At 39.3% G+C, this 24,361-nt stretch overlaps 1 protein-coding gene and 1 long non-coding RNA gene across 2 annotated transcripts in view; both read left to right on the forward strand.

Annotated features, from left to right (window-relative positions):
- Positions 1-24,361, forward strand: part of LOC141368824 (uncharacterized) — a 110,264-nt gene that overhangs the window by 21,015 nt on the left and 64,888 nt on the right. The window contains exon 2 of the long non-coding RNA XR_012372209.1: positions 6,288-6,413. This is a non-coding gene — a long non-coding RNA (uncharacterized lncRNA). The remainder of the gene's footprint in view (positions 1-6,287; positions 6,414-24,361) is intronic.
- irf2bp2a (interferon regulatory factor 2 binding protein 2a) lies at positions 14,684-17,467 on the forward strand. The gene is made up of 2 exons (XM_055169886.2): positions 14,684-15,701; positions 16,336-17,467. The coding sequence occupies exons 1-2, from the start codon at positions 14,948-14,950 to the stop codon at positions 17,040-17,042; spliced, it is 1,461 nt and encodes a 486-aa protein (XP_055025861.1). The 5' UTR covers positions 14,684-14,947; the 3' UTR covers positions 17,043-17,467.

Below are 24,361 nucleotides of genomic sequence, written 5' to 3' on the forward strand. Positions count from 1 at the left end.
CGAGTAATCTCGTCAATTAAGAGAAAACATTTGCATAAAAAAGTGTTTCTGAAGAATTTTTATGTTAATTATCTTAATTGATTTATGAAAAAAAAACTGAAGCCAAAACGTTATTTACTCATTTTAAACTCTATGTTTGTTCTGATAATCATTCTGAATATGGTCTCTAACAAAATTCCTTCACAAAATGCAATTATTTCAGCTTTTTGAGAGAAAAATATAGATAGGATGAAATTTTCTCCCTGTTTTGTTTGTTTGTTTGAAAGCAGAGGGTCGTTCTTTCATTTGATATATTTGTATGTTTATATATTTTAGAAGGCATTTTGTGAAACTTGTGTGAAAATCACAAAAAATGCTGGCGGGCAACTTTTCAAAAAATGGTTGGTGGGCAATGAGTTAAAACAACATTTTGTCAATCCGACTGAATTTAAGCCGATTGCAGGTTACGACAACACACTTTACATGCATCCTAAACATTGCAATCTGATTAAAATGTTTGTTTACATGTACGTTCTATATAATCCGAACCGAACGTCTGCGCAAGTGCACAGCCAGGGTTGCCAGCTTCGCATATCAAAACCAACCCAAAAGCATCCCAATAACTATTCACAGTCCAAATACCAATAACTAATGAACGAAATCCTTTTATTTTTAACCCGCAGGAAAATAAAAACGGCTAAACAGTAGCCCAAATCTGAACTCGAAAAAAGGCAGAGGACTTGGCAACGCCACCCAGTGCACAGCATCTCTTGTCGGGTTCACTTTATCTCTGGATAAATGTACAACGTGGAGTTGGAGAAAGTTGTTCTTAAGAAGTTTTCAGATATAGGCAATGAAAACACAATTTTCAAAAGGCACAATGCTATTTAATTGCTTTATGTAGCCTATGTTATAAAAGTACACATGTGCGCCGTAGAATGTACAGCGCGTGACCCCGTTACTTTAATAACACGTTGCAAAATTAACATCCAATCGACCTCCATTGTATTGATTAAGGTGTTTACATGAAGGCCTTTCAATACGATTGAGCCATCAATATGATTACAAATGGATTATTTGGTTGCATGTAGACGTACCTACTGTCTGTTGGTAAGGGAGTGAGGGCGGTAGCTCATTTGCATTTGAAGGTACACACATGAAAACGGCGCTTATTTGCTCCCACCCAAATAGGGGCATTTTGGACACGCTATAACAAATGATCTGTGGTGTATTTTGAGCTGAAACTTCACAGACACATTCTAGGCACACCTAAGACTTATTGCCCTTTAAAGCATATACACACTGTAAAAAATGCAGCATTTTTGTCAAATCAACATATATTTTTATGTTAAATTAAGGTAAACAATTTCAACTTGGTTTTATATGTTATGTCAACTTATCACAGGTCAAAACTTAAAATAGTAGGTTGCTGCATTTTTTTTTTACAGTGCAGGGTTAGTATTCAAACAAACACCTGCAGTACTAGCACTAGCAGTGTGCTTAAAAACAACATGAATGTCTAAGATTTTAAGTGGTGACAAATCATATAAAAACTGGTTATTGTCAGCAAAGTTTACACAGTTAAGGGTTAACTTTTTATTGATGACCGCAGGTTATCTTGGTTAATCATTGTGATGGGGAGTGTAACGTCCCACCCACTGTCTCACCAGATATTTTTACTAACAGATTTAGTTTTTTTTATTAGCTTCCTAGAATTTATTCTGTTTCCAAAGCAAAGTTGAGCTGATTCCTTGTCGAAATCTTTAATGCAGAGTTTTGCTAAAGTCTCATGGTTCTTTAATGTTTCTTCTCACAGCAAGACCAGTCATCTTAAAGGAAAACACCACCGTTTTTCAATTTTTTACTATGTTCTTTCCTCAACTTAGACGAATGAATACATAACTCTCTTTTGTCAATACTTCCCCTAATCGTTGTACAGCATGTCCTGACTGTATTAGCATTTAGCCTAGCCCCATTCATTCCTTAGGATCCAAACAGGGATGAATTTAGAAGCCACCAAACACTTCCATGTTTTCCCTATTTAAAGACTGTTACATGAGTAGTTACACGAGTAAGTATGGTGGCACAAAATAAAACGTGGCGATTTTATATGTGGATAAAAATGGGTACTATATTGTATGGCGGAAGAGCACTTAGTTTGCAGCACTTTGACCTTGGTGCGCAGTAACATCATCACTACTTCTCAGGTGTTTTCCTTTAAAGGGATAGTTCGGCCAAAAATGATATTAAACCCATGATTTACTCACCCCCAAGTTGTTCAAGATGCATATGTCCATCGTTTTTCAGACTAACACATTTTCAGTTATTTTAGAAAATGTCTTTGATCTTTCAGTTAATCAAATGTAAAGTTACGGGGTTCACTCCTTCAAGTCCAAAAACTGTGCATCCATACTTCACAAAAGAAATCCAAGCAGCTCCACAATGATAAACAAAGGCCTTCTGAGGCCTCAATTTTTAAAACTTTATAAATAAAAAAATAACTAGCATCCGGTAAAGCAGCCATCTCAGACTCCTCTGTATTCAGGATATATTCGGATGCGACTAAGATGCTGTCGTTACTAGAAAGCTAGTTATTTTCGTTTATAAAGTTTTAAACATGGATATTTCTACAACAAAACGGCACGTATTACCCTCAGAAGGCCTTTGTTTATCATTGTGGAGCTGCTTGGATTTCTTTTGTGAAGGATGGATGTAAATTTTTTTGGACTTGAAGGAGTGCACTCATTAACTTTACATTGATTACATGATTAACTGAAAGATCTAAGACATTTTCTAAAATAATTGAAAATGTGTTAGTCTGAAAAATGATGGACATATGCATCTTGGACAACTTTGGGTGAGTAAATTGTAGGTTTAATATCATTTTTGGTCAATCTATCCCTTTAAGTGTGTCTTGTCTCAGACTCTGCTAAAAAAATAAAAAGCAGAAATCTAATCTAAACTTAAACATGTCTCATTCAATTCTGCTCAGATGAATATATATATTGTATATATATATATATATATAGAAACAGATTCATACAAAGTTGATACTTGAGTTGAGTGTAATTGAGAACTCCATTAAGTCCACAATGAGAGCGAAAAGTGTAAATTCATGTTTTCTGCTATTTCATTGTTTATGTGCAACCTTGTAACCCTTTTGTTTATGTTCTGTTTCAACACTCATTGAACTCAGTTGACTGTGTTTGTGTGTGTGTGTTTGTGTGTGTGTTTGAGGGGGAGGGGGAATGTGCCGGTTTGAATGTTTCAGCGATAACAAAGCAAATCCTTCCATGAGGTCATGCGTCGCTGACATGGCCGTGCGGTTTAACTGGGTGGGGAATTTTCTTTCGGACTTCCCTTACTGTGCTCATATATCTACTGCTGGCCCAGTTTTTCTGGCTTTCTCACTTTCACAGCGACTGTAAAAACGGTTAAGCTCTACTGAGAATGCAACTCTTAACTGTTTGTTTATCAGAAAGTGAAATCATGAGGACAAACCACTGTCTATATCCAATGGGCCTGACAGGCATTAGAACTCTTAAGCTGCACTAAAAATTGTTACATTTCATTGATAACTTCTTGATAGAAACAAATGCTGGTAACGATTTTCTCAGAAGAGTTTCATTTTTTATAATGACTCTTGTAATTACAGGTGTGACGGTTATTTTTAGTGAAGTGTGAAGTCGATTCCCATCTGTAGGTGTTAATCACAGGTGTAATGTATCACATTAACTATAGACATTTGTATTTATTCAGACTTTTATATGCTTGACAGAGACATTATGACGGTTGACAACAAAATGCGAGCTGCTGTTCGAATACAACCATTTAACAAACTTGATTTGTTGCTTAAACGTCTTAGATATCTCAAGATTTTATTCGTCATATACACAGTTATACGCATAGTATAGACGGTTTCAGCAGTAACAACATAAACAAATGGCTTTTGTGGACTAAACCCAACTTCCGGTAGACTTCCACACAGAATCAATAACAACAGTAAATTACCTTCATTCATATATAATATCTAAAGCGTATCAACTTTTACTGTGGGTTCACACCAGACGCATTTGAGTCGTCAAATTCACGTTTTGAAAATTTTTTGAGTTTATTCGCTTAATTTGCGTGTGAAATTGTAGTCATTGAGGCATTCACGTGGAAATTCACGTCATGGGAGGGGCTTCTGCGACTCCGCTCGCTTTCTGTAATCACGTCAGTAATAGAGCGAGCTCCTGATTGGTTAACACAGCACGTTTTTTCGGCAAAGTACATTTTTAACATGTGCGTTTCTCGCGGCAACGCTCAGTTCGCGGAATTCGCGCGAACTAGATGAGTGGTTGTGCTAAACGCCTTATTTGCACCGCAAGACCTCCAGCCGCGCATCAACGCGTCTTCACATTGACTTAACATTGAAAGCACTTGCGCTTGACGCCTCTACCGCGGCTGGTCTGAACGCAGCATTTCACTGAGCTAATGTTAAAATTAATGTATATAATGTTATAGGACTGCATAACGATTAATGCAGAATAAAAGTTTTTGTTTACATAATATTGTGTGTGTGTGTGTACTGTGTAAAATAACTTTGTATAGATAAATACACACACATACATACATGTATACATTTATGTTTCAGCAGTAACAACATAAACAAGTGGCTTTTGTGGTCAACACGTAACTTCCGGTAAACTCTGTTAAGAATAAATAACAACAAAGGACTTTAAACGTAGTTTATTTATATAACCAGAAAATAAACAACACGTAGATTACCTAGGAAACCAAAACATTTGTTATTTTCGAAGAGGTTTTTGTTCAAGAGTTCAGTTTAGCAACTAGTCAGACCATGAAAAAACCTGAAACCGGAAGTAAAGTTCAGACCAGACGCGTATTGCATCACCGCACGTGCGTCCGATGAAACTGTTTATATACATTTTGTATATTTAATAAATACTTATAAATATATTTTTTCTTAAAATTATCCATGCACACATAATTTTTATATAAACAGTACACACACACATATATGACTTTTATTCTGGAAACGATTAATCGCAATTAATTGTCATGCAGCCCTACAATGTTCGCTTCAGATCCTTGATTTCTTGCCTGGCTATTAAATCTCTCACAGTTGTGATCCATGCTCATGGACCCCATTTACTTCCATAGTATTGGTTTTCCGACTATGGTAGTCAATGGGGTCCAAAAACGGTTTGGTAACAGACATTCCTCAAAATATCTTCTTTCGTTTTTATCAGAGCAAAGACATTTTTATGGGTTTGTAACAACATGAGAGTGAGTAAATAATGACAGAATTTAAATTTTTGGGTGAACTATCCCTTTAAGAGTCCAGTAGCATTCATCCAGTATTGTTCATGGCTGAATGTACTATTTTACTTCCTACATTACAGTCTTACTTACAACGACATCTGTGAGGTTATGTTTATGCAACAAAACAGTATTGTTTGTGCATCGCTACACCCGCACACACACACAATTGACTTAATAATTTCCCTCTCCCATAGATCTATAGATAAGCCACCTTCCACTACAAAATAGTGCATGTGGGTCACATGAATAATGGAAATCAGGCTGAACTCCTGCTGAACTCCAGCTATGTCAAATGCAAAGCCACACGCCCATTATGTGCTCATCTCTGCTGATGTGGCCCTGCATTCATCTGCCGTCTCTGCTTCTGTCATCACTCTGGGTGTGGCCGATCGCCTGACACAGTCAAACAACCCAAGCTTTGTTCAACCGTGGCCTTTGTGGTCCAATGACTTACCTGTACATATAAAGAGGGTAGATAAACCAGAACGATGACCGGAGACCTAGGTGCAAGGTGACTCTAGTTAATATGTAATCCGGTGAATTCTGCACACTTGTTACCTCTTTGACTTCTTCCTGGTATAACTGCGTTTGTTTAGAGATGCCATGTGATTCGAGAAAGAACCCAAACCCATATGGAACGTCAATGCGGTCATATTAACACCTAGTAGATGATTAAAAAGGTTTTATAGACTTGCACCAAGGACATTACTGCATTTACAGTAGGCCTACTATATTAATACTGTCCGAAACTGCTCACAGATCACACCGAATGTCACTCATACAGATTGCATCCCAGATGACATAAAACTACTTTATATCCGTTTCCAAAAATCTGAATAACAATTTTATTTGGATCTCACCACATATGTATATGATTTGGATCGGGTTTGTAAAAAACGGATTTCATGTGTGTTCATCCTGCTTAAACTTCAAACAGCTCAGTGGGATACATATGTATTTGATTGTTGATATTTTTTCAGCCTGTCTGTCTGAACTGTCTGAGAGTGTGTCACGTCTGGGGCTTGTGAGCATCTTTCTCTGGGGAAGGTCAGACTCCATCACCCTGCCGTCATGGATGATGAAGATGTCTGCTGCCTAAGAATGAGGTACAAAAAATCATCCAAACAGACTAGAATACTTTTTCTCCTACGTGTTTTCACGAAAGCAGCACATGTGTATGTTAAACACGGCTACACTTTTAACGTCTGGCTGTACCACTTTTAGCATAGCTTAGCATAATCCATTGATTCTGATTAGACCATTAGCATCGCTTAGGTAGTTCGAAATCGATCAAAATTAAGTCACAACCTTGAACTTCGAATTAAAAAATGGAATCGTCGATGCTGCCACGTCCCCATGTCACGTCCGGTCGGCTTGCCAAGCTTTTGTAGTGTAAACGTCTGGCGGTACCACTTTTAGCATAGCTTAGCATTATTCATTGAATCTGATTAGACCATTAGCATCGTGCAAAAAAAAAACCCAAATATTTTTCCTATTGATATTAAGCAGCGCCCGAAAATAGTCCCCTTGGTAACTTTCATTAGCAGGGGACTATTTTCGCGCACTGCACCTGCTGCCCCCATGGTACGGCAGCAAAGTGCTTGAGTATACGCCAGAATGAGAGTATAGTTCATACGCCATATCTGCCTAGAAAATCGCAAATTTTAATTTTCCGTCAGTCTTAGTACACAATGTAACTACAGAAGAGTCAAACTTTAAATAAAAAAAAAAGATTCAATGGATTATGCTAAGCTATGCTAAAAGTGGTGCCTCCAGACCCGGAGATTGGCTGAATGGATTCCAAAATGTTAAAAATCAAATGTTTAACTCTAGGAGAGCTGGAAAATTAGTCTGTTTTCAAAAAAAGTGAAGTGTCCCTCTAATGGGGCATATGTATAAATATATCTATGGCTGACTTTTAAAACACATGGATGAGTTGCTTTTGTGAATACGTGTCAGACATTGACAGGGATATTCCAGCCAAATATCAAAATTACCCCATGACGAGCACATTTGGAGTTATTTTAGTAAATGTCCTTGCTTTTCCAAGCTTTATAATGAAAGAAAACAGGGATCAGGGAACAAAAAAGTGCATCCATCCTTAACAGAGCTAATCATTGCGGCTTAATAAAGGTCTTCTGTGAGTAATCTATGATTTTTGTATAAATTTTCAAACTTATTATAAACCGTAATAACTAGCTTTTAGTAACGGAGCCATCTTTGATGCAATTCATGAGAGAGTTTTAGCGTAGTGAGCGTTCATTGCCATAGTAGAGAGTCCAAAATGGCGTTGTTACCGAAGCTTATTACTATAGTTTGTAAAGTGTGAAATATGGATATTTTTCTTACAAAAATTGCATTGATTACCAACAAAAGATCTTTATTAACCCCTTGGAGCCATGTGAATTTCTTCTGTGAAGGATGGATGCACTTTTATGGGCTTCAAAATCAGAAGTTGTTCCCCGATCCCTGTTTTCTACCATTATTAGCTTGGAAGAACAAGGCCATTTACTAAAATAACTCCAAATGTGTTCGTCTGAAAGATTTTGGACATGTATCTCAGATTGCTTGAGGGTGAATAAATCATGGGGTACTTTTGATATTTGGCTGGAGTATCGCTTTAAGCAAATAATTTTTTGTAATATATATTGCCCTATATAAGTCACTTTGGGTATAATCATCTGCCAAATGCATAAATGTAAATGTATATCAGAATTTTTTAATGATTTATTTAAGTGCATCTCAGTGGATCTGCAAGATTTGATTCTCCAAATCTTTACCAGTTAGATCTGTTTGAGTCACCGACAAAATTTTATTATTCACAAAGTCTGCACACAGTTTTTCTGCACAGACGACTTGTTTATCGTGCAGTGCCATTTATTCAGTGTAGTATCATCTCTTTCAGATTTCGTCGATCCTAAACTGCACATAAAAATAACCACATGTTGGCTTTCTCAAACCAACATCATAAAACAAAAGCTGCGATTGAATTGGTTCCTGTACTTTTCATTCTGTTTTGTGCAAAATAGACTAGAATGTGTCCTGTTGGATCTGTCTAAGTGAGACTATCACATACAGTATGACAAGAGATTCATTGTTAAATCAGTGACTGATAACCCTGATAACATTTGCCAGAGCTGTGGTGTCAGTAGCACGGGTGATGACAACCGTGGCCACAGATGAAAGCAACCCATAGAGAGATTATTCAAACAGTCCGAGGGTGCACACTACACACCATAACATTCCCTTTCAAGTAGCTCTCTCAATTTAATTCTGTCACCCGCTTCTGAGAAAAATCTATTTTATACTTTGAAGTGTATAAGCGAGCGGGGCCAGACAGCCATATCCGCCGTGTTATGGACGCTCGTGACACATTTTCTCTCTTTCTCCGATTCCTTCTTCAGTGGTGACAGTCTTAGCGATGGCTGGGTGTGACAGTGATCTCCAGCAGCTTTGACACACTTGAAAGGATCCAAAGAGAGAGATAATTAATGCCATACTGATTCCTTCTGATCAACTTTTACTTTGTGTAAGATAAGATAGACGATGAGAGTTTCAGACGTATCTGACATTTGAAACGTTGATGCAGCTCAAAGATACAGCTAGTAAGTTTTTGACCTGCTGCACACTTGGATGATTTGAAGGGATTTAAAGGAACCAATCACAGTTTTTTTTTGGTGCCACTCAGGAAGGGGTTTATCTGAATTATAGATACAGTGATTCATACTTATTTCAAACTTTTTCCTTTTCAATCACCATTGCAGTCTGAATTCTGAAGATGCATGCAATTTGAGCTCATGACTTTCACAATAGCTTTTTACAGGGTGTGCCGTCTGAAGTGATGAATGATATATCATTACTGGCATTCATGATTAAGTGTTATGGTTTTAAAATAGAGTTAATTGAACATTAATTATTCAGTAATTTGAAGTTGAGCAATAGGAAACGTATGCTGACTAAACCATACTAAAAAAATACCCGGTTATTATGATTACCTTTGTGACAGTGAAAGCACATTACAAAATGTCCCTGCAGTAAAATAGGCAAAAATACTTTCGGGGTGATTCATATGTTGAGAAAGGGCTTGTTCCATTAATGCATGCGAAACTGAAAGTGTGAAAGAAGACAAACCACCCACATCTGATTTCCACAGAGCTGTAGATATATTATTCCTGCAAACTCTTACTGTATCAACATAGAGAAGTTTGGTATCTAGCGTACAAAAAAATCATCTTAAAGGAAAATACTAATATTTTACTTTGTTTTTACCTCAACTTATCGACCTATCGTTTTTCAATGTGTGCACTCTTAATCTTTGTACAGTGCTTCTTGAATGTGTTAGCATTTAGCCTAGCCCCATTCATTCCTATGGCTCCAAACTAAATTTTTATTTTGCGCCACCATACTTACTCGTGTAACTACTCATGTAACAGTCTTTAAACAGGGAAAACATGAAAGTGTTTGGTGGCTTTTAAATTCATCCCTGTTTGGAGCCATAGAAATGAATGGGGCTAGGCTAAATGCTAACACATTAGCTGTACAAAGATTAAAAGTGCTCGCATTGAAAAAAGATAGGTATGTATTAATTCGTCTTAAGGGGGTCGCACACTGGACGGGCTGCTCAGCGCAGAACCGTTCTAAAAGAAAGGAACACATTGTTTTCTATGAGTATACGCACACCGGCGTCGACAGGTGCCGCCTGTCTGCATCGCCCAACTACGACTCAGGAAGTTGCTTTAATCCCTGTCGTGCCACAGAGCGCCACTCACATAGTTTAACATTAAATAACATCATATATGTCCCAAATCATTAACGATTAACATTGCTAACGTATATTTTGCATTTTGAGATGCTATCTGACGAAGCTCGTGCTATTAAGTGTGCACTTCCGGTTTATGATACCTCCGAGTTGTCCTAGACACGACTCTGCGCTGAGCTGTGAAACCGGTGTGCGACCCCCTTAAGTTAAAGCAACACTAAAGAGTTTTTGCTCTTTGCTCCACCTACAGGTTAGAAGGGGAATTGTTCATTACCACTGTTGTAAATACTGCAGCATAGCTGGCCCTGATTGGATTGTAGGTCTGCCGTAAAGCAAGTTTTTGTAGTTTTCACTCGAACTATAGGACCGCAACCCGGCGGTTCGAAACTTCTTTAGTGCGGTTTTGGCCAATAGAGGGCTGCAAAGCGAATGTGAAAGTGCCATTCACCCTGTTTCGAGTGGATGAACCACTGAAACTTTTTTGGAAACGTTATTTTAAGGTTAAAAAACTTTTTAGTGTTTAAGTAAAATACAGAAAATTGGTGGTGTTTCCCTTTTAGTGTTTATTAGTGAATAAGCTCCATTGCTTTCATTCATGCATGCTCTCTAGCAAACGTTTATTTTGTGCATAGGTTTCATTTTATTGTTGATATTTGTTGTCTACCACCAGCTTTGATGTCTGGAATCTTTGATCAGAAACGAGGATATAATTCTTCCTCATTAGTTCCCTGTGCAATAATAGTCACAAAATCCAGCCATCATTCACAGTCACGTCTGACATGTGTTTACATTAGCATTGTGCATCCCCTCATGTGATTCAGAATGGAGAAAATGTTGCCCAGATTTGCTGCAGATGTTTGCTGAATGGAAAATAAAGTGATACGTTGTGTCTGACACACAATGGAGGGCTACATTTAGTGTTTACTTGGCAGGAACGTCTATAAAATTGTGACTGTACCACTACATTAAAAACACATACAGATGAATGAATCACAGTGGATTCATTTTAAAGGGCTGATGTTGAACTATTTAACTGCTAACCACTGAAATCTGAGGCGATTATGCAGAAACTCTGTTTTGGCCCCACAAGCCGTTTTTGAGTCAGACGTGTATTTCCTATACCTCGATTATAATATTTAAATGCGAGCTTTTAAAGGGCATGTCACGCTGTATGTGGAAATGACAGGGGTTTTTGACAGGAAACCACATCACTTTTCATCTGTCAATGACAGCATGGTTTTGAAAAGCTTTTGCACAGGCGACGAGAGAGTATTTATCACAATGTGCTTGTCAGGGAAATTCCAACTAAATATTTAGCTTACCCAATCAAGCTGTTGTTTGCAAAGGCAAGCATCGCTATTGCATAGATTTAGGGTTAGTGATTTAAACATGAATGGAGTTGAGATCCTATCCAAACTTCCCAGTGCATTGTGGATCGCATTGTACGTGTCACAATCAAGTGATTTTGATGTTACATTTATATTTAGCATCGTTTTTCTTGTGATTTTTAACTCCTCTAGCAGCATAATTACCAGACTAGTCTCTGGCCTTTTCTACTTCATCATGTTTTTTATAACTGTTGCACATGTGGCACATCTGGCGCTCTGCCTGAATCATTACTTACTTTTTATGTTCCACTCGCCGTCGCCATGGAAACTGCTGCATGTTTGGCAGTAAGCCTTTGAAGGCGAGCGAGCGAGAGAGAGAGAGAGGATTGCAGCTCTCAGGAATTGGCCTACATCCAGTGTAATCATGGCGGGGAGCTAAAACGAGGCGTTTGGCAGCACACCAGGTTTCAGAGAACAAAGATGTGAGCCACTAATGTTGGCTACAGAGCCGGCTTGGCATCTTTCACCATTTCCCAGCAGCCCCTTTCCACGGCTGCCTGCCAATCCACCCTCCCTCCATCTCACCCCACCCCTGCTGGGACGGCAAAGAGGATCTGAATAAAGAAAGAGACTTGTTTTTCTCTGAGCTCCCCTGCTCCAATGACATCACCTCTGCAGCCTCGAGCCCTAGATTCCAGACGCCGAACACATTTTTTCTGCCCGGGCCTCCATTTTGACTGAATTCCTCCATTTTATAATTGCTCTTTCCTCCTCTGTGTCACGAAATGTTTGCTGTTTGCGCCGAATAAAATGTGAATGAACCTCCTGTTTGTTTAGATGAGGGCATTATTTGAATGAGATGAATATATTCGGCTGTTTGGGAATTTTTAGTTATGGAAAATATTTTCTTCATATTAAAAAAATAACTTGAATTAATCAACCCAAACTTATTATGTTTCAAAATCAAAATATGCTTATTGGACAAGTAATGGTTAAAAAATACACAAAGCATAAATACACATATACAATCAGACCAAAATAGTATTTGGAGAATGCTAATAATGCTTTAAAAAGTAAAATGAATATTTTAGATTATATAAACTTTACATAATGGCACAAGGATTAGTAATCACAAAACTGAGGTTACACAATAGTCAAACAAAAATATTCACCGTTGAATTCATGAGGTGGAGAGAAAAAATAGCAACGCGGTAAACAGGATGTTGCCTGTCAGTGGGGCTATCCTGGTGAGCGCACAAGTTGCCATGGTTACCATTTCCTGAGAAATTTACAGCCAATCAAAAGGAGGAAAAGAGATTTCACAGACCGTCTGCGCTTGGAAAAACAGGGTAAAATGACAGCGGGTTCACTTGACACACTTCAGTGAGGCGTAAAGCATGTACACGTTTCGGCATGCCCTCTCGTTTTATAGCCGAGACTTGTGTTGTTTAATGCTGTCTGCTTTGTTGTCAACGTGTCTGGGTGGAAATGAATTTAACTCGTTGATTTTTAACTGATGTTGAACAGCTTTAGACGCGCTTAAAAGCAATAAAAAATGTCTGATTTGTATTTGCAACTCATATGAGCAAATGTGTTTATGCAGAATGTAACACACATCAAACACGAACCGAACGTTGATGATATTTTTCACCACAATCACACTGTGACATTAAAAATCATTGGCGTAGGCACTTTTTCCACCTTATGCTTTCTTTCCCCACATTTTGATGTTTGAAATACTGCCTTAGAAATGCTGAGTCATGATCCATTTACAAAACAATGTCAAGCAATGCCCTTCTTCTGGCTAATATTTCATCGACATTGCCCTTGAGTGACACAACAATGTGTTGATGTGAAATCTGATAAGCCTGACCAGAATGCAAAGGTTAATGCAGGAGGAATTAGTTGTCAGGCTGGAAAGGAGAGACAATATTTACAGTTTCAAGGGTACAAAGCACGCCACCGCGCTGTAGTTTCATTAGGGAGCCGAAGTGCATCGCGGTTGAAAATAAGCCCTGGCCGCGGGCCAAAGGATTTGATCGTTGAGAAGGGCGAGGCGAGCTGTGGGTACGTGACTAAACATCTTACTTCCTCTTTCCAACGTCACGAGGGCTTGCACAAACACATCCTGCCTTGTGTCTGCAGATTTCAGACGCATTGCTTCACCCGAAGAGCCCTGAAGCTGCACTCAATTGGAACGGATCCAAAACACAAGGGAAGGCCCTACAAAAGCACACTGGGCTATTTATTGGGTAGGTTGGACACTATGTGCCCAGACCTGATAGCCCTAAATGTGCACACCCAAGTAAACGACAGAAACAGAGTAAGGCTGTTTGGAGGGCAAGCTTGGTGTGTTTGTGTTGTTGCATAATATTTCCTTATGAGTGACGGATATGGGTATGACTGTCAAATATGCAATGGCCAAAACTTTTATTGGAAGGGTTTATTTAATAGCAATTTAAAGGTGGACTTATGGTGAAATATAGTGGTGTGTTGGGATTTCTGTACAAGGCTCAGAACTGAAATTTGGGGGGTTTCCAGTAAAAGCAGAAGTACGTTGTTGCTATTTAAATGCTTGCAAATGCATGAGCTGTATTCTTACAATACAATAAATCTCATTAGAGTCTTTACCATCAGGCGGCATAAAGTCTTGGTTTGCAGACTTGTCAAAAAGGCTTAAAGTTAATAAAGCATAAATATGTTTACCTATTATTTATTCATAATGACTATTGAAAAAGGTTTAAAATAATATGTATTAACCAAAACAGGGTTTCCATTAATAAATCAATTGAATATTATATTTACAGTTGTTGTAATTATCTTTATGAAGCTTTTTATATTTTAAACTGCACAAAATCAGTAAAAAACATCTGTTTTGTCTTAAGGACGTTTAGATATTGTTAAGTTACTTTAATGCACGTCAAACAAACAATGATTTTTGCAGTCTAGAAAATAATTATACTCACTACAAAAATCTAATTGACTTGACTATGACTTTATCATGTACATGACTTGGCAATTACAATAAAATGTAAATTCCCTGACTGTGGAAACCCTGTAACGTATTACATTTAAAAACAAACTCTCACCTTCCAAACGCGCGATTTGCATACTGTATTGTTGTTTTCCAACGTCAGCGACAAAACGTTCAACTTCGAGTTGTTTCGTATGCGTGGATTGCGAAAGTGTTTCTGTCGGGCGGTCACAGCAGCTCTCTCTGGCCTCACGTCAAGCTGTTAAACAGCAGCGAACGCCAAAGCGCATGCGCCGCAGGGGGAGTTCTGTCGAAGAACCGAGTCGATACGGCGGGAGCTGGTCGGTGACGTCACTGCTCCACAGTGAGCTCCAGCCTGGCCGCTGTAGTGAGTGAGTGAGTGAGTGAGACAGATAGCGCGCGCGTCGTAGTAAAGTGCACGCTACTATGAAGTTGTCTTTGTAACTTAATTGTTTCAACTTGTGCGGCCGCGATAGGAGGTTATATCGTTTTTACGGCATACACGGACATTTAACAGAGGATTCTGCTTTATTTCAAGGGGGTTTAAACAAAAAAACGATGTCGTCCGCAGCGGTAGCTGCCTCGCGCAGGCAGTCGTGTTATTTATGCGACTTGCCCCGCATGCCGTGGGCTATGATCTGGGATTTTACTGAGCCCGTGTGCAGAGGATGTGTGAACTACGAAGGGGCCGACAGGATCGAGTTTGTCATCGAAACGGCGAGGCAGCTCAAGCGAGCTCACGGCTTTCAGGATGGCAGACAGTCGGGACCCGTTAAACAGTTGTCGGGGAAAGAGATTCACGCGCCGGGAGACCCCGGCTCGCGCCCGCCGCAGCCTCTCGATCGTTACGATCGCCCGCCCAGACTGGGACCTGAGTATCAGTCCGCGCGGCAGGCGAATGGCATCCCCGTGCCAAACGGATTCTCAAAACCAGACGATCCTCCGGAGCTCAACCGCCAGAGTCCGAACCCGCGCAGGACTAGCGCCGTTCCGCCCAATTTAGTGCCTTTGGTGAACGGCGGGATGATGAACGGCAGACCGCCGCAGATGGCTGGTCTCAGTCAGGCGGAGCTCGGAAATAAGCGGCCAGCCTCCGTCTCTAGCACGGAGCACGAGAAGGACAAACACCGACCTGACAGCATGACACCAGAGATCAGCGACAGCCATAAGAGCCGGGACGACTGGTTGAACAAGAACAAAACGGTTCGGGATCTGATGACGCTGAACCCGTACGATAGCAGATTCAAGAAGGAGCACATGCAGCAAAGGGTGTATGAAAGCAGCAGTAGCAGCACTCCTGCCTCAAAATCTGGTGTGTTTACTCTCCTTTATACTTTCACTATAAATATATACATAAAACATGTATAGTCTAGTATTATATATCATATAAAAAGTCTAAGTGTAGCCTATATATTTACTATGTGTATTAATCATATGGTTGGAGGGTCAGTGTTTTCCTATGTATGTAATATTAAGTATATGTATAATGTGTGAGTGTGTGTACAAATAGTGTATAATTTTAGTCTTATCAAATCTATTTTCCTTAAATAGTCTAGTCAAATGTATTTTGTTTACATTCATCATATTTTTATTATGTGCATGTTTCAGTCATTTGTTATATAGGTGTGTGTGTGTGTGTGTGTGTGTGTACACAGTGATTGGGTGGGATTGTATTGTTGCCTCATAAATGGCCTGGTTTGAATGAGAGCACTGTGGCATGAGTCAGCTGCAGGGAAATTTCCGCTGATCGTGTATTTGCATGTGGCGCATTTGCAGCCAGCCTCATTGTTACGTCTGGCACAACAATGCATCACTGCGTCTGCAGGGTTGTTATTGCATAAAGGCAGCTTTGTGCTGGCTTTGTGTTTCGGCAACCCGGTTATACTGCACACTGTGCTGTTTACTATAGCATGCAATATTAACTCACCTTTCATGCGCTGTTGCAGATAGAGGCAAGCATCCCAAGAATTTAAAGAGGAAAGCTTCTCCAGAGCCAGACGGGGAGGGCAACGTGAAGATTAACGGGGACGGACAGCCGTGGCTTCCGGCGCCAGGAGACGGCTTAAAAATGCCACCCGTGCCGCCACCTAGCTTCGCCGCCCTGCCATCCACGTTATCCCCGCACCCTCGCACCACCCCGCCAGAGGCCGCAGGCACCGTGGCTCAGAACGGACAGTCTCCCATGGCGGCACTCATTTTGGCCGCAGATAACGCCGGTGGCAACAGCTCGCCGAAGGACGCCAACCAGGTCCACTCTACGACGCGCAGGAACAGCAGCAGCCCGCTGTCCCCCAACCATCAGCGACTGGCACGGTCTAGCGCCACGCCGCACGGGCCGAACATGGATCCGGGTCATCCTCAGAGCATTCCGGACTCGTCTGTTCCCAACAGCATTCCGCTCTGCTGCACGCTGTGCCACGAGAGACTGGAGGACACGCACTTTGTCCAGTGTCCCTCTGTGCCATCGCACAAGTTTTGCTTCCCGTGCTCCCGGGAGAGCATCAAACAGCAAGGCGCCACCGGAGAAGTGTACTGTCCGAGCGGTGAGAAATGCCCGCTGGTGGGCTCAAACGTACCTTGGGCGTTCATGCAGGGCGAAATAGCCACCATACTCGCAGGGGACGTCAAAGTAAAAAAGGAGAGGGACCCTTGATTACGTCATGGCGTATATTTTCATTTACCCTTTTGAAAATATTCAAAAAATATTGATCTATATAAACATATAAATACGAATATCACATACGCATACCATCCGAACAGAAACTAACGGACATGTATATAATGAACATAAGGGACGTGAACTCTTCGTAAACATTGCTGTACATTTTTTTGATTACATTGTGTTTCTATATTTTTTGAAGATAAAAGGTATGTACTCATTATAACGGACTGCGTTCTTCTTTGTCAATGTTTAACGATTTCTTGATGTATTTTTGGTTATGGTGGCAGTTCCTGTTTAAACGTAGGATGTGACTAATGCAACTCTACGAGCACTTGGCAAACATTGAAAAATGCTTCTAGCTGTACTTGTATGCACTTGTTTAAAATTGCCAAATACATTTTCTGATCTTGTATTAACGTAGAGTCTCTGTTTGCTTTTTCTGAGGCCAAAAATCTTTGATCTGACTCGCCTTTCGCTCTGGGCACGAGGGATTCTTACTGCTGTGACGCATAGTTAAGGGAATACATGCAGTACGCATCATCTTGAATATGTGGTTACAGTGGAGGGCTCAGTTATTTATTTTAACCAGGTCATGGGTTGTATTTAAAGTCTTAGCGTTACAGTACACTCACCAGCAAGCATTGATATGTAATTACGTTTTGGAACAGCTTGTTGTTGTTGCTACTGTAATTCAAAGCAATGACATATAGACATTGAAATGTAAATAGTTACCATAAGCAGTTCTTTGTGTTGTGTTTGGATATGGTACGAGTGCTTCGTGCAGGAAACTGCCAAGTCAGACATGGGTGGAGTTGTGTGAAACGACTGTGTGTGTGTGTGTGTGTGTGGACTACTATTGACTAGCACAGTCTTTTACATATGTCACCTCAGTTACTCAAAGTATATTTTGCTTTTTTCTTCAAATCGTTGTTGTTTAAATCAAGTTTTTCCTAATCTTATAATCTAATATTTGCAAACAATACATGCTTGCTTAAAATGTAAATGTAAAAGAATATTTAACATGAATAGTGCGACGTTGCAGTGAGGTTGCATGAATATAAATCACATGTGCAGAGCCCAGAGAGAAATTCAATGAACAGTCGCTTGTAAAACAACATGTGGTCACATGGTTAATGCTGCAATTCCAGTTACTGTACTGTAGTATACACGTGTTTATCTTGGATCAAGTCATCTGCAATATCTTTTGAAGTTTTGCTTAGAATTGAGCATTCCAGGTCATTTATTCACGTCTCATTAGCAGCAAGAGTTGTTTTGAACTCGAACATCAGATTTCGCTCTACCATTGAAATGCACTTCCTGTATATTTTGGCACAGGCGTGAATCTAAATTTGTTTTCTGCACGATCGTACGCATGCGCAGAGAACTGCGATGATCGCATTAGCTTGTAAAACCACACGTTGTCACATGGTCAGCTCTGGAATTCCCAAGTCACTGTGCTTATTTTACCCTTGTTTGGTATTTGAGGTGTTGAGATGCCTTTACAAACTAGCTAGACCTGTACGAGTGTTATGCGTGTTAATACGTCCAAGCATTTTATGCACCAAAAACAACAAAGACATCAACCGCTGGATTTCGCATATTTCTCTACCATCAGCAAATGTTCTTGATCCAAATAAAACCTCAAGTGAGATTTATTTGGGAGATGCATTTGCCATTAGTGGTTTCAAAGGATCGGTTACTGGAACAGGCATGCATGCTTGAATAGCAAACCGCTCATTGTTTAGTGATAGATTACTAGTAGTGTGTGCCGTCTCAATCAAATATGGCTTTTGTAATTGGAACGGCAAAGCAAGTATCTTAAAGCCCACTTTGTCAAGGCATGACAATGCCGAATTAGGAAACTAGTGAAATGGAGAGCACGACGCATTGGGAAAGTCTCAAAATAACTCTTGTGGCAGTCTCAGCTGTGGCCTGGCCCACAAATGTATTTTCCACAGCTTGCAAGTTTGAAAGATAAACAGCTGTTTGCGTCTTTGATCAGTGTTTTGTGAGTGTTAACCTAACCTTTGTACCCAAGCTCGCAAAATGTGTTTCCATTTTAGTACCGTATGCGGATGTGTTCCTTTTTTATTATTGATGTTCTTCATGCAAATGGACAGTAGATAAATACAACAAAGGTACGTCAATTAAAAAATAATATAGCTACTGTCTATAACAGGCTTCTATAGTGTTAAGATACATTTGTGCAATGTGGCACAGCTGATTATTTTATAAAGAGCAGAAAAAAACTCTTTTTACTTTTATTGCTTATACTTACGGTTAGAGATTGTTTGAATCCTTAACTGTACGTATTAAAGGACTAGTTCACCCTCCAAAAAATAAAATTGTCATTATTTACTTGCCCTCAAGTTGTTCCAAACCTGTATACATTTCTTTGTTTTGCTGAAAAACAAAGGAAGATATTTGTAATCAACCAGGAAACAGGAGCACCGTTGACTTCTATTGTACAAAAGAAAAATACCATGGAAGTCAATGGTGCTCAAAACAGTTACAAACATTGCTCAAAATATTTTTCTTTGTATTCAGCAAAACAAAGAAATGTTGTACATGTTTGTAACAACATGAGGGTAAGTAAAATATGACAGAATTTTATTTTTGTCATTTGTGGTCTTTTGAATTGGACCAATGCAACCCTCAATTCCTCGGCATAGTTGTGGCATGTTGAGTGTTGCAGGTAAGCACCACTAAACCATCCGTTTATAAAGTGTGTTGCATGTTGTTGATTTTCAGTGGATTTTACAGACGTGTTTATGAGTCCTGCATGCGTCCCTCATCGCCGCAGCCCTGGTTCTGCCATAACATGAGCCGTGCCGTTGCCTGGTGACAGACGTGTAGTAAACATAGGGTATCACGGTGCTCTGTGTCGATTTCAATACCGGGAACATCAATCTTCTGAGCTTTACTGCTTCCCTTGACAGCAGAGACCAAGAGAAAACAGCCATGCAGACGGTGATAGTGAGGGGTCGGACAAAACCAGTCATTTTTGCAGATCTGTTCTGGTAGAGCTGCAGACAGCAAATAAAACAATGTGTTGTGTATAGTTAATATGATGAGATAAATTTAAAGGATTAGTCAATTTTAGATAATTTACTCACCACCATGTCATTCAAAATGTTGATGTCTTTCTTTGTTCAGTCGAGAAGAAATTATGTTTTTTGAGGAAAACATTGCAGGATTTTTCTCATTTTAATGGACACCAAACTCAACACATAACAGTTTTTTTCAACGGAGATTCAAAGGACTATAAACGATCCCAAACGAGGCATAAGGGTCTTGTCTAGTGAAGCGATTGTCGTTTTTGACAAGAAAAATAAAAAATATGCTTTTTTAAACCACAACTTTTCGTCTAGGTCCAGTCCAGCGCGACCTAACGTAAATGCGTAGTGACATAGGGAGGTCGCGTGTTACATATATAAAACGCACATTTGCGGAAACTGACACAAAGACATTAATTAGTATCAGTTGACATACAACAACGTCGGAACGGTCCTCTTTCTCAACACTTGTAAACACTGGGGCGGAGTTTCGCGTTCGTCCTCTGTGACCTCCTGACGTCATGGCGTATTGCGTGGGGTCGCGCTGGCGCATCACGACCGAATCTGGATGAGAAGTTGTGCTTTAAAAGTGTATATTTGTTATTTTTCTTGTCAAAAGACCCTTATGCCTCGTTTGGGATTGTTTATAGTCCTTTGAAACTCTGTTGAAAAAAACTGTTAAGCGTTGAGCCAAGTATCAACTGTTGGTGTCCATTAAAGTCCATTAAAATGAGAAAAATCCTGCAATGTTTTCCTCAAAAAACATAATTTCTTCTTGACTGAACAAAGAAAGACAATAACATTTTGGATGACATGGTGGTGAGTAAATTATCTGGATTTTTCTTTTAAGAAAATTGACTATTCCTTTAACAGTTGTAATGCAGTTTAAAATTGCAGTTTCAACAGAGTTTCAAAGGACTCTTAATGATCCCAAATGAGGCATAGGGGGCCTTATCTATAGCGAGGCGATTGTCATTTTTGACAAGGAAAATAGAGGATATGCCGTTTTGGACCACGGCTTCTCGTCTGTCTCTGGTTCTGTGACGCGTCAGGGCGACCTCGCATAAATGTGTAAAGCCGTGGAAAGGTCATGTGTTACATATATGAAACGCACATTTGTGGACCATTTTAAACAATAAGTTGACACAAAGACATTAATTAGTATCATTCCACATACAACAATGTTGGAACGGTCTTCTTTTTCCACACTTGTAAACGCTGGGGCGTAGATTCGCCTCATCCATGACCTCTTGACGTGATGACGTATTGCGTGGGGTTGCGCGGGCGCGTCAAAGGACCGGAGATATACGAGAGGTTGTGGTTTAAAAGTGCATATTTTTGTTTTTATTGACAAGGTTGACATTTGTTTCGCTAGATAAGACCCTTATGCCTCGTTTGGGATCGTTTAGAGTCCTTTGAAACTGCAATTTTAAACTGCATTAAAACTGTTATGGTGTTGGGGTCCATTAAAGTCCATTAAAATGAGAAAAATCCTGAAATGTTTTTCTCAAAAACATAATTTCTTCTCGACTGAACAAAGAAAGACATCAACATTTTGGATGACATGCTGGTGAGAAAATTATCTGATTTTTTTTTAAGAAAATGGACTAATCCTTTAAGTGTCTCAAATATGTTTTGTTGCTTATGTCAACAACAATCCACATTATGCTAGGCTTTGCAATTTATGATAAATTTAGTAAATTGAATTGATTTTTAGAGATGTTTATTATTTAAATGTCTCATGATATAAGGGTTTGTTGCAAGTACATTTAGCTTCCTAATGTTGTGTGATTTGAGGAGATAAGATTATGTGCTTATGGGTTAATCAGTGTCCTGTTTCGGAACATCGACTCTAGCGATGACAGCACACCCTCATGTCTACTATTAAACCAAACCGACCTTTGAACCTGGATACTGTGCTCTTATTGGCTCGGAAATATGCTGTAATGCAGTAAAACATTGAAATGTCAAGACAAACTCAAACTAAACGTTAACCAGTGATAAGGCCTCTATAACAGATACAGTGACAAAAATAATGTTATTGTATACTTTAATTAAAATGATTCATAACATGATCAGCCTTTTTAACCAACCATAAGATTTTTATTTAAAATATAGGAATGTGTAAAGAAATTTGCATTATAAATGCTTTGCAATGCAGTTCTGCATATGCAATAACAGAACCAAGAAAAATATCTTGAATTTATTTACAAATTTAGTAAGGTGTCTCAAAAACTTTCCTTTTAGGATGATACAAATCCCAACAGGTTATAATCTACACTGTTTTACGTTTCATATAGACTTTCTCTTACTGCCGCTCTGTCACAAAACAACATCATGTTTAATGTAGGAATGTAGTTTTTCTGGTGTCCTCTGCACAAGCTCTGTCAACAAGTCATTTTGTGTCATTTAGTGAGAACTACTTTAGAAAACAATTTACATTTCACAACTCAGCACAAAAGGCCCGGCTGTGCTGTCATTGGCCCGTATCCAGCAGACACTCCTGGTTCTCCTGTGTGTTTTCCAGCCCTGCCTGTTTGCTGTGGTTACACTGAAACCACTGGTTAGTTTCATTTATCATTGCACTGACTCACTCTTGGTTTGGGATGTTTTAGAGTAAAGGAGATTAAATCCTGACATTTCTAATTAAGGCTTCCAGGGTAAACGCTGTCTCAATACTGATGTCATGACTGACTGTACTGTGGTGAATGTGTAAGTCATAAATCCATAAAATGTAATTGGTTCCATGTAACAATTTACTCTACAGTAGATATATAATTTGTGCTTTTTACTTTTATGCAAAAATTAAGAGCATCAAGTGGCAAAAACAGTGGTTCTCAAACTTGTAGGGTGCATTACCCTAACATGGATACCCCCCCAAGAAAATTCATGCACGTGCTGCCTCAAATGTTTTTGTTGAATCAATTTTGTTGATTTACAAGTCATGTCAACTAGGGTGGCCATACTTTCCATTCTTCCCAGACGCGTCCTGGCCAGGATTTCGGGTGCGTCTTCCGGAAGTCATATTTGTCGAGTACAGTGCATAAAAGTAAAAAGCACAAATTATATATCTACTGTATAAATTTATTTTCATGGAACCAATTAAATTTTATGGATTTATGACTTACACATTCACCACAGTACAGTCAGTCATGACATCAGTATTGAGACAGCGTTTTACCTGGAAGCCTTAATTTAGAAATGTCAGGATTTAATTTCCTTTTAAAATCTCAAAAATATTTAGTGCTGTTGGTTAGTAGTCTTATATTTTTTAGGTGTGGTTTCCCGGACAGAGATTAGCTTAAGCCAGGACTAGGCCTTAAGCCCGGGGTACACTGCGCGGTTATTGGCTGTCCCAGACGAAAGATTGCCATTGTGAAACAATCGTTGCGATTCGTCACACGTGTGAGGAAGCCACGTGTCATCATCGTACAGTCAACATGCTTGTCGTACCCGAGTTTAAACGATCCATGTCGCACAGTGTGATAAGGTAATGATCTTATAGTAGGGCAAAAATCCTGCCCATGTATTCTGGCCTTTAGTTTAATTAAATATAACTAACAAACATGCCTTACTAAAAACATTACTTGTGTGCATTTTGAGGCAGAACCATGTAAAAACCTTGTAAACCTCTTGGTATGACTAGCAACAAATAATTTAGCAATTTATGCCTTTCGACTAAATTTTCATACAAAATTGTAATAAGAAAACGATACATAAAATGAAAGTCGTGCCACGGACACGAAAATCTATTTATAGAAATTTGTGCAGGTGACACGAAAAAGACATTCGTGCTCAAGACATGAAAAAAGCTGAATTGTGTGCCATGGACACGAATAAATTAAGGGTCACGTTCTTTCTGATCCCATTTTTTAAACCCTAGTTAGTGTGTAATGTTGCTATGATAGCATAAAAAATACCTGTAAAATGATAAAGCTCAAAGTTCACTGCCAGGCGATATATTTTCTTTAACAGAATTCGCCTTTTAAAGCCTACAGCGAGCAGCCGGTTTGGACTACAGGCCTATACTTCCTGCTTTAATGACGTCACTAGAACAATTTTTGACTAAACTCCGCCCACAGGAATACGTCAGTCGCCAGCTAAGCTAACGGCAAGCTAAGCTGCTATCGAATCACAACATACTAAACAAACTACACAATCAGAACTCGTTATGTACTGTATTTCTGAAGGAGGGACTTCATTAAACAAGGAAGACATCAGCCCATTTTTAGGACTGTGAAAACAGCGCTATAC

Source organism: Misgurnus anguillicaudatus, chromosome 11 (genome assembly GCF_027580225.2).
Source record: "Misgurnus anguillicaudatus chromosome 11, ASM2758022v2, whole genome shotgun sequence".
In the NCBI taxonomy this organism is placed as follows: Eukaryota; Metazoa; Chordata; class Actinopteri; order Cypriniformes; family Cobitidae; genus Misgurnus; species Misgurnus anguillicaudatus.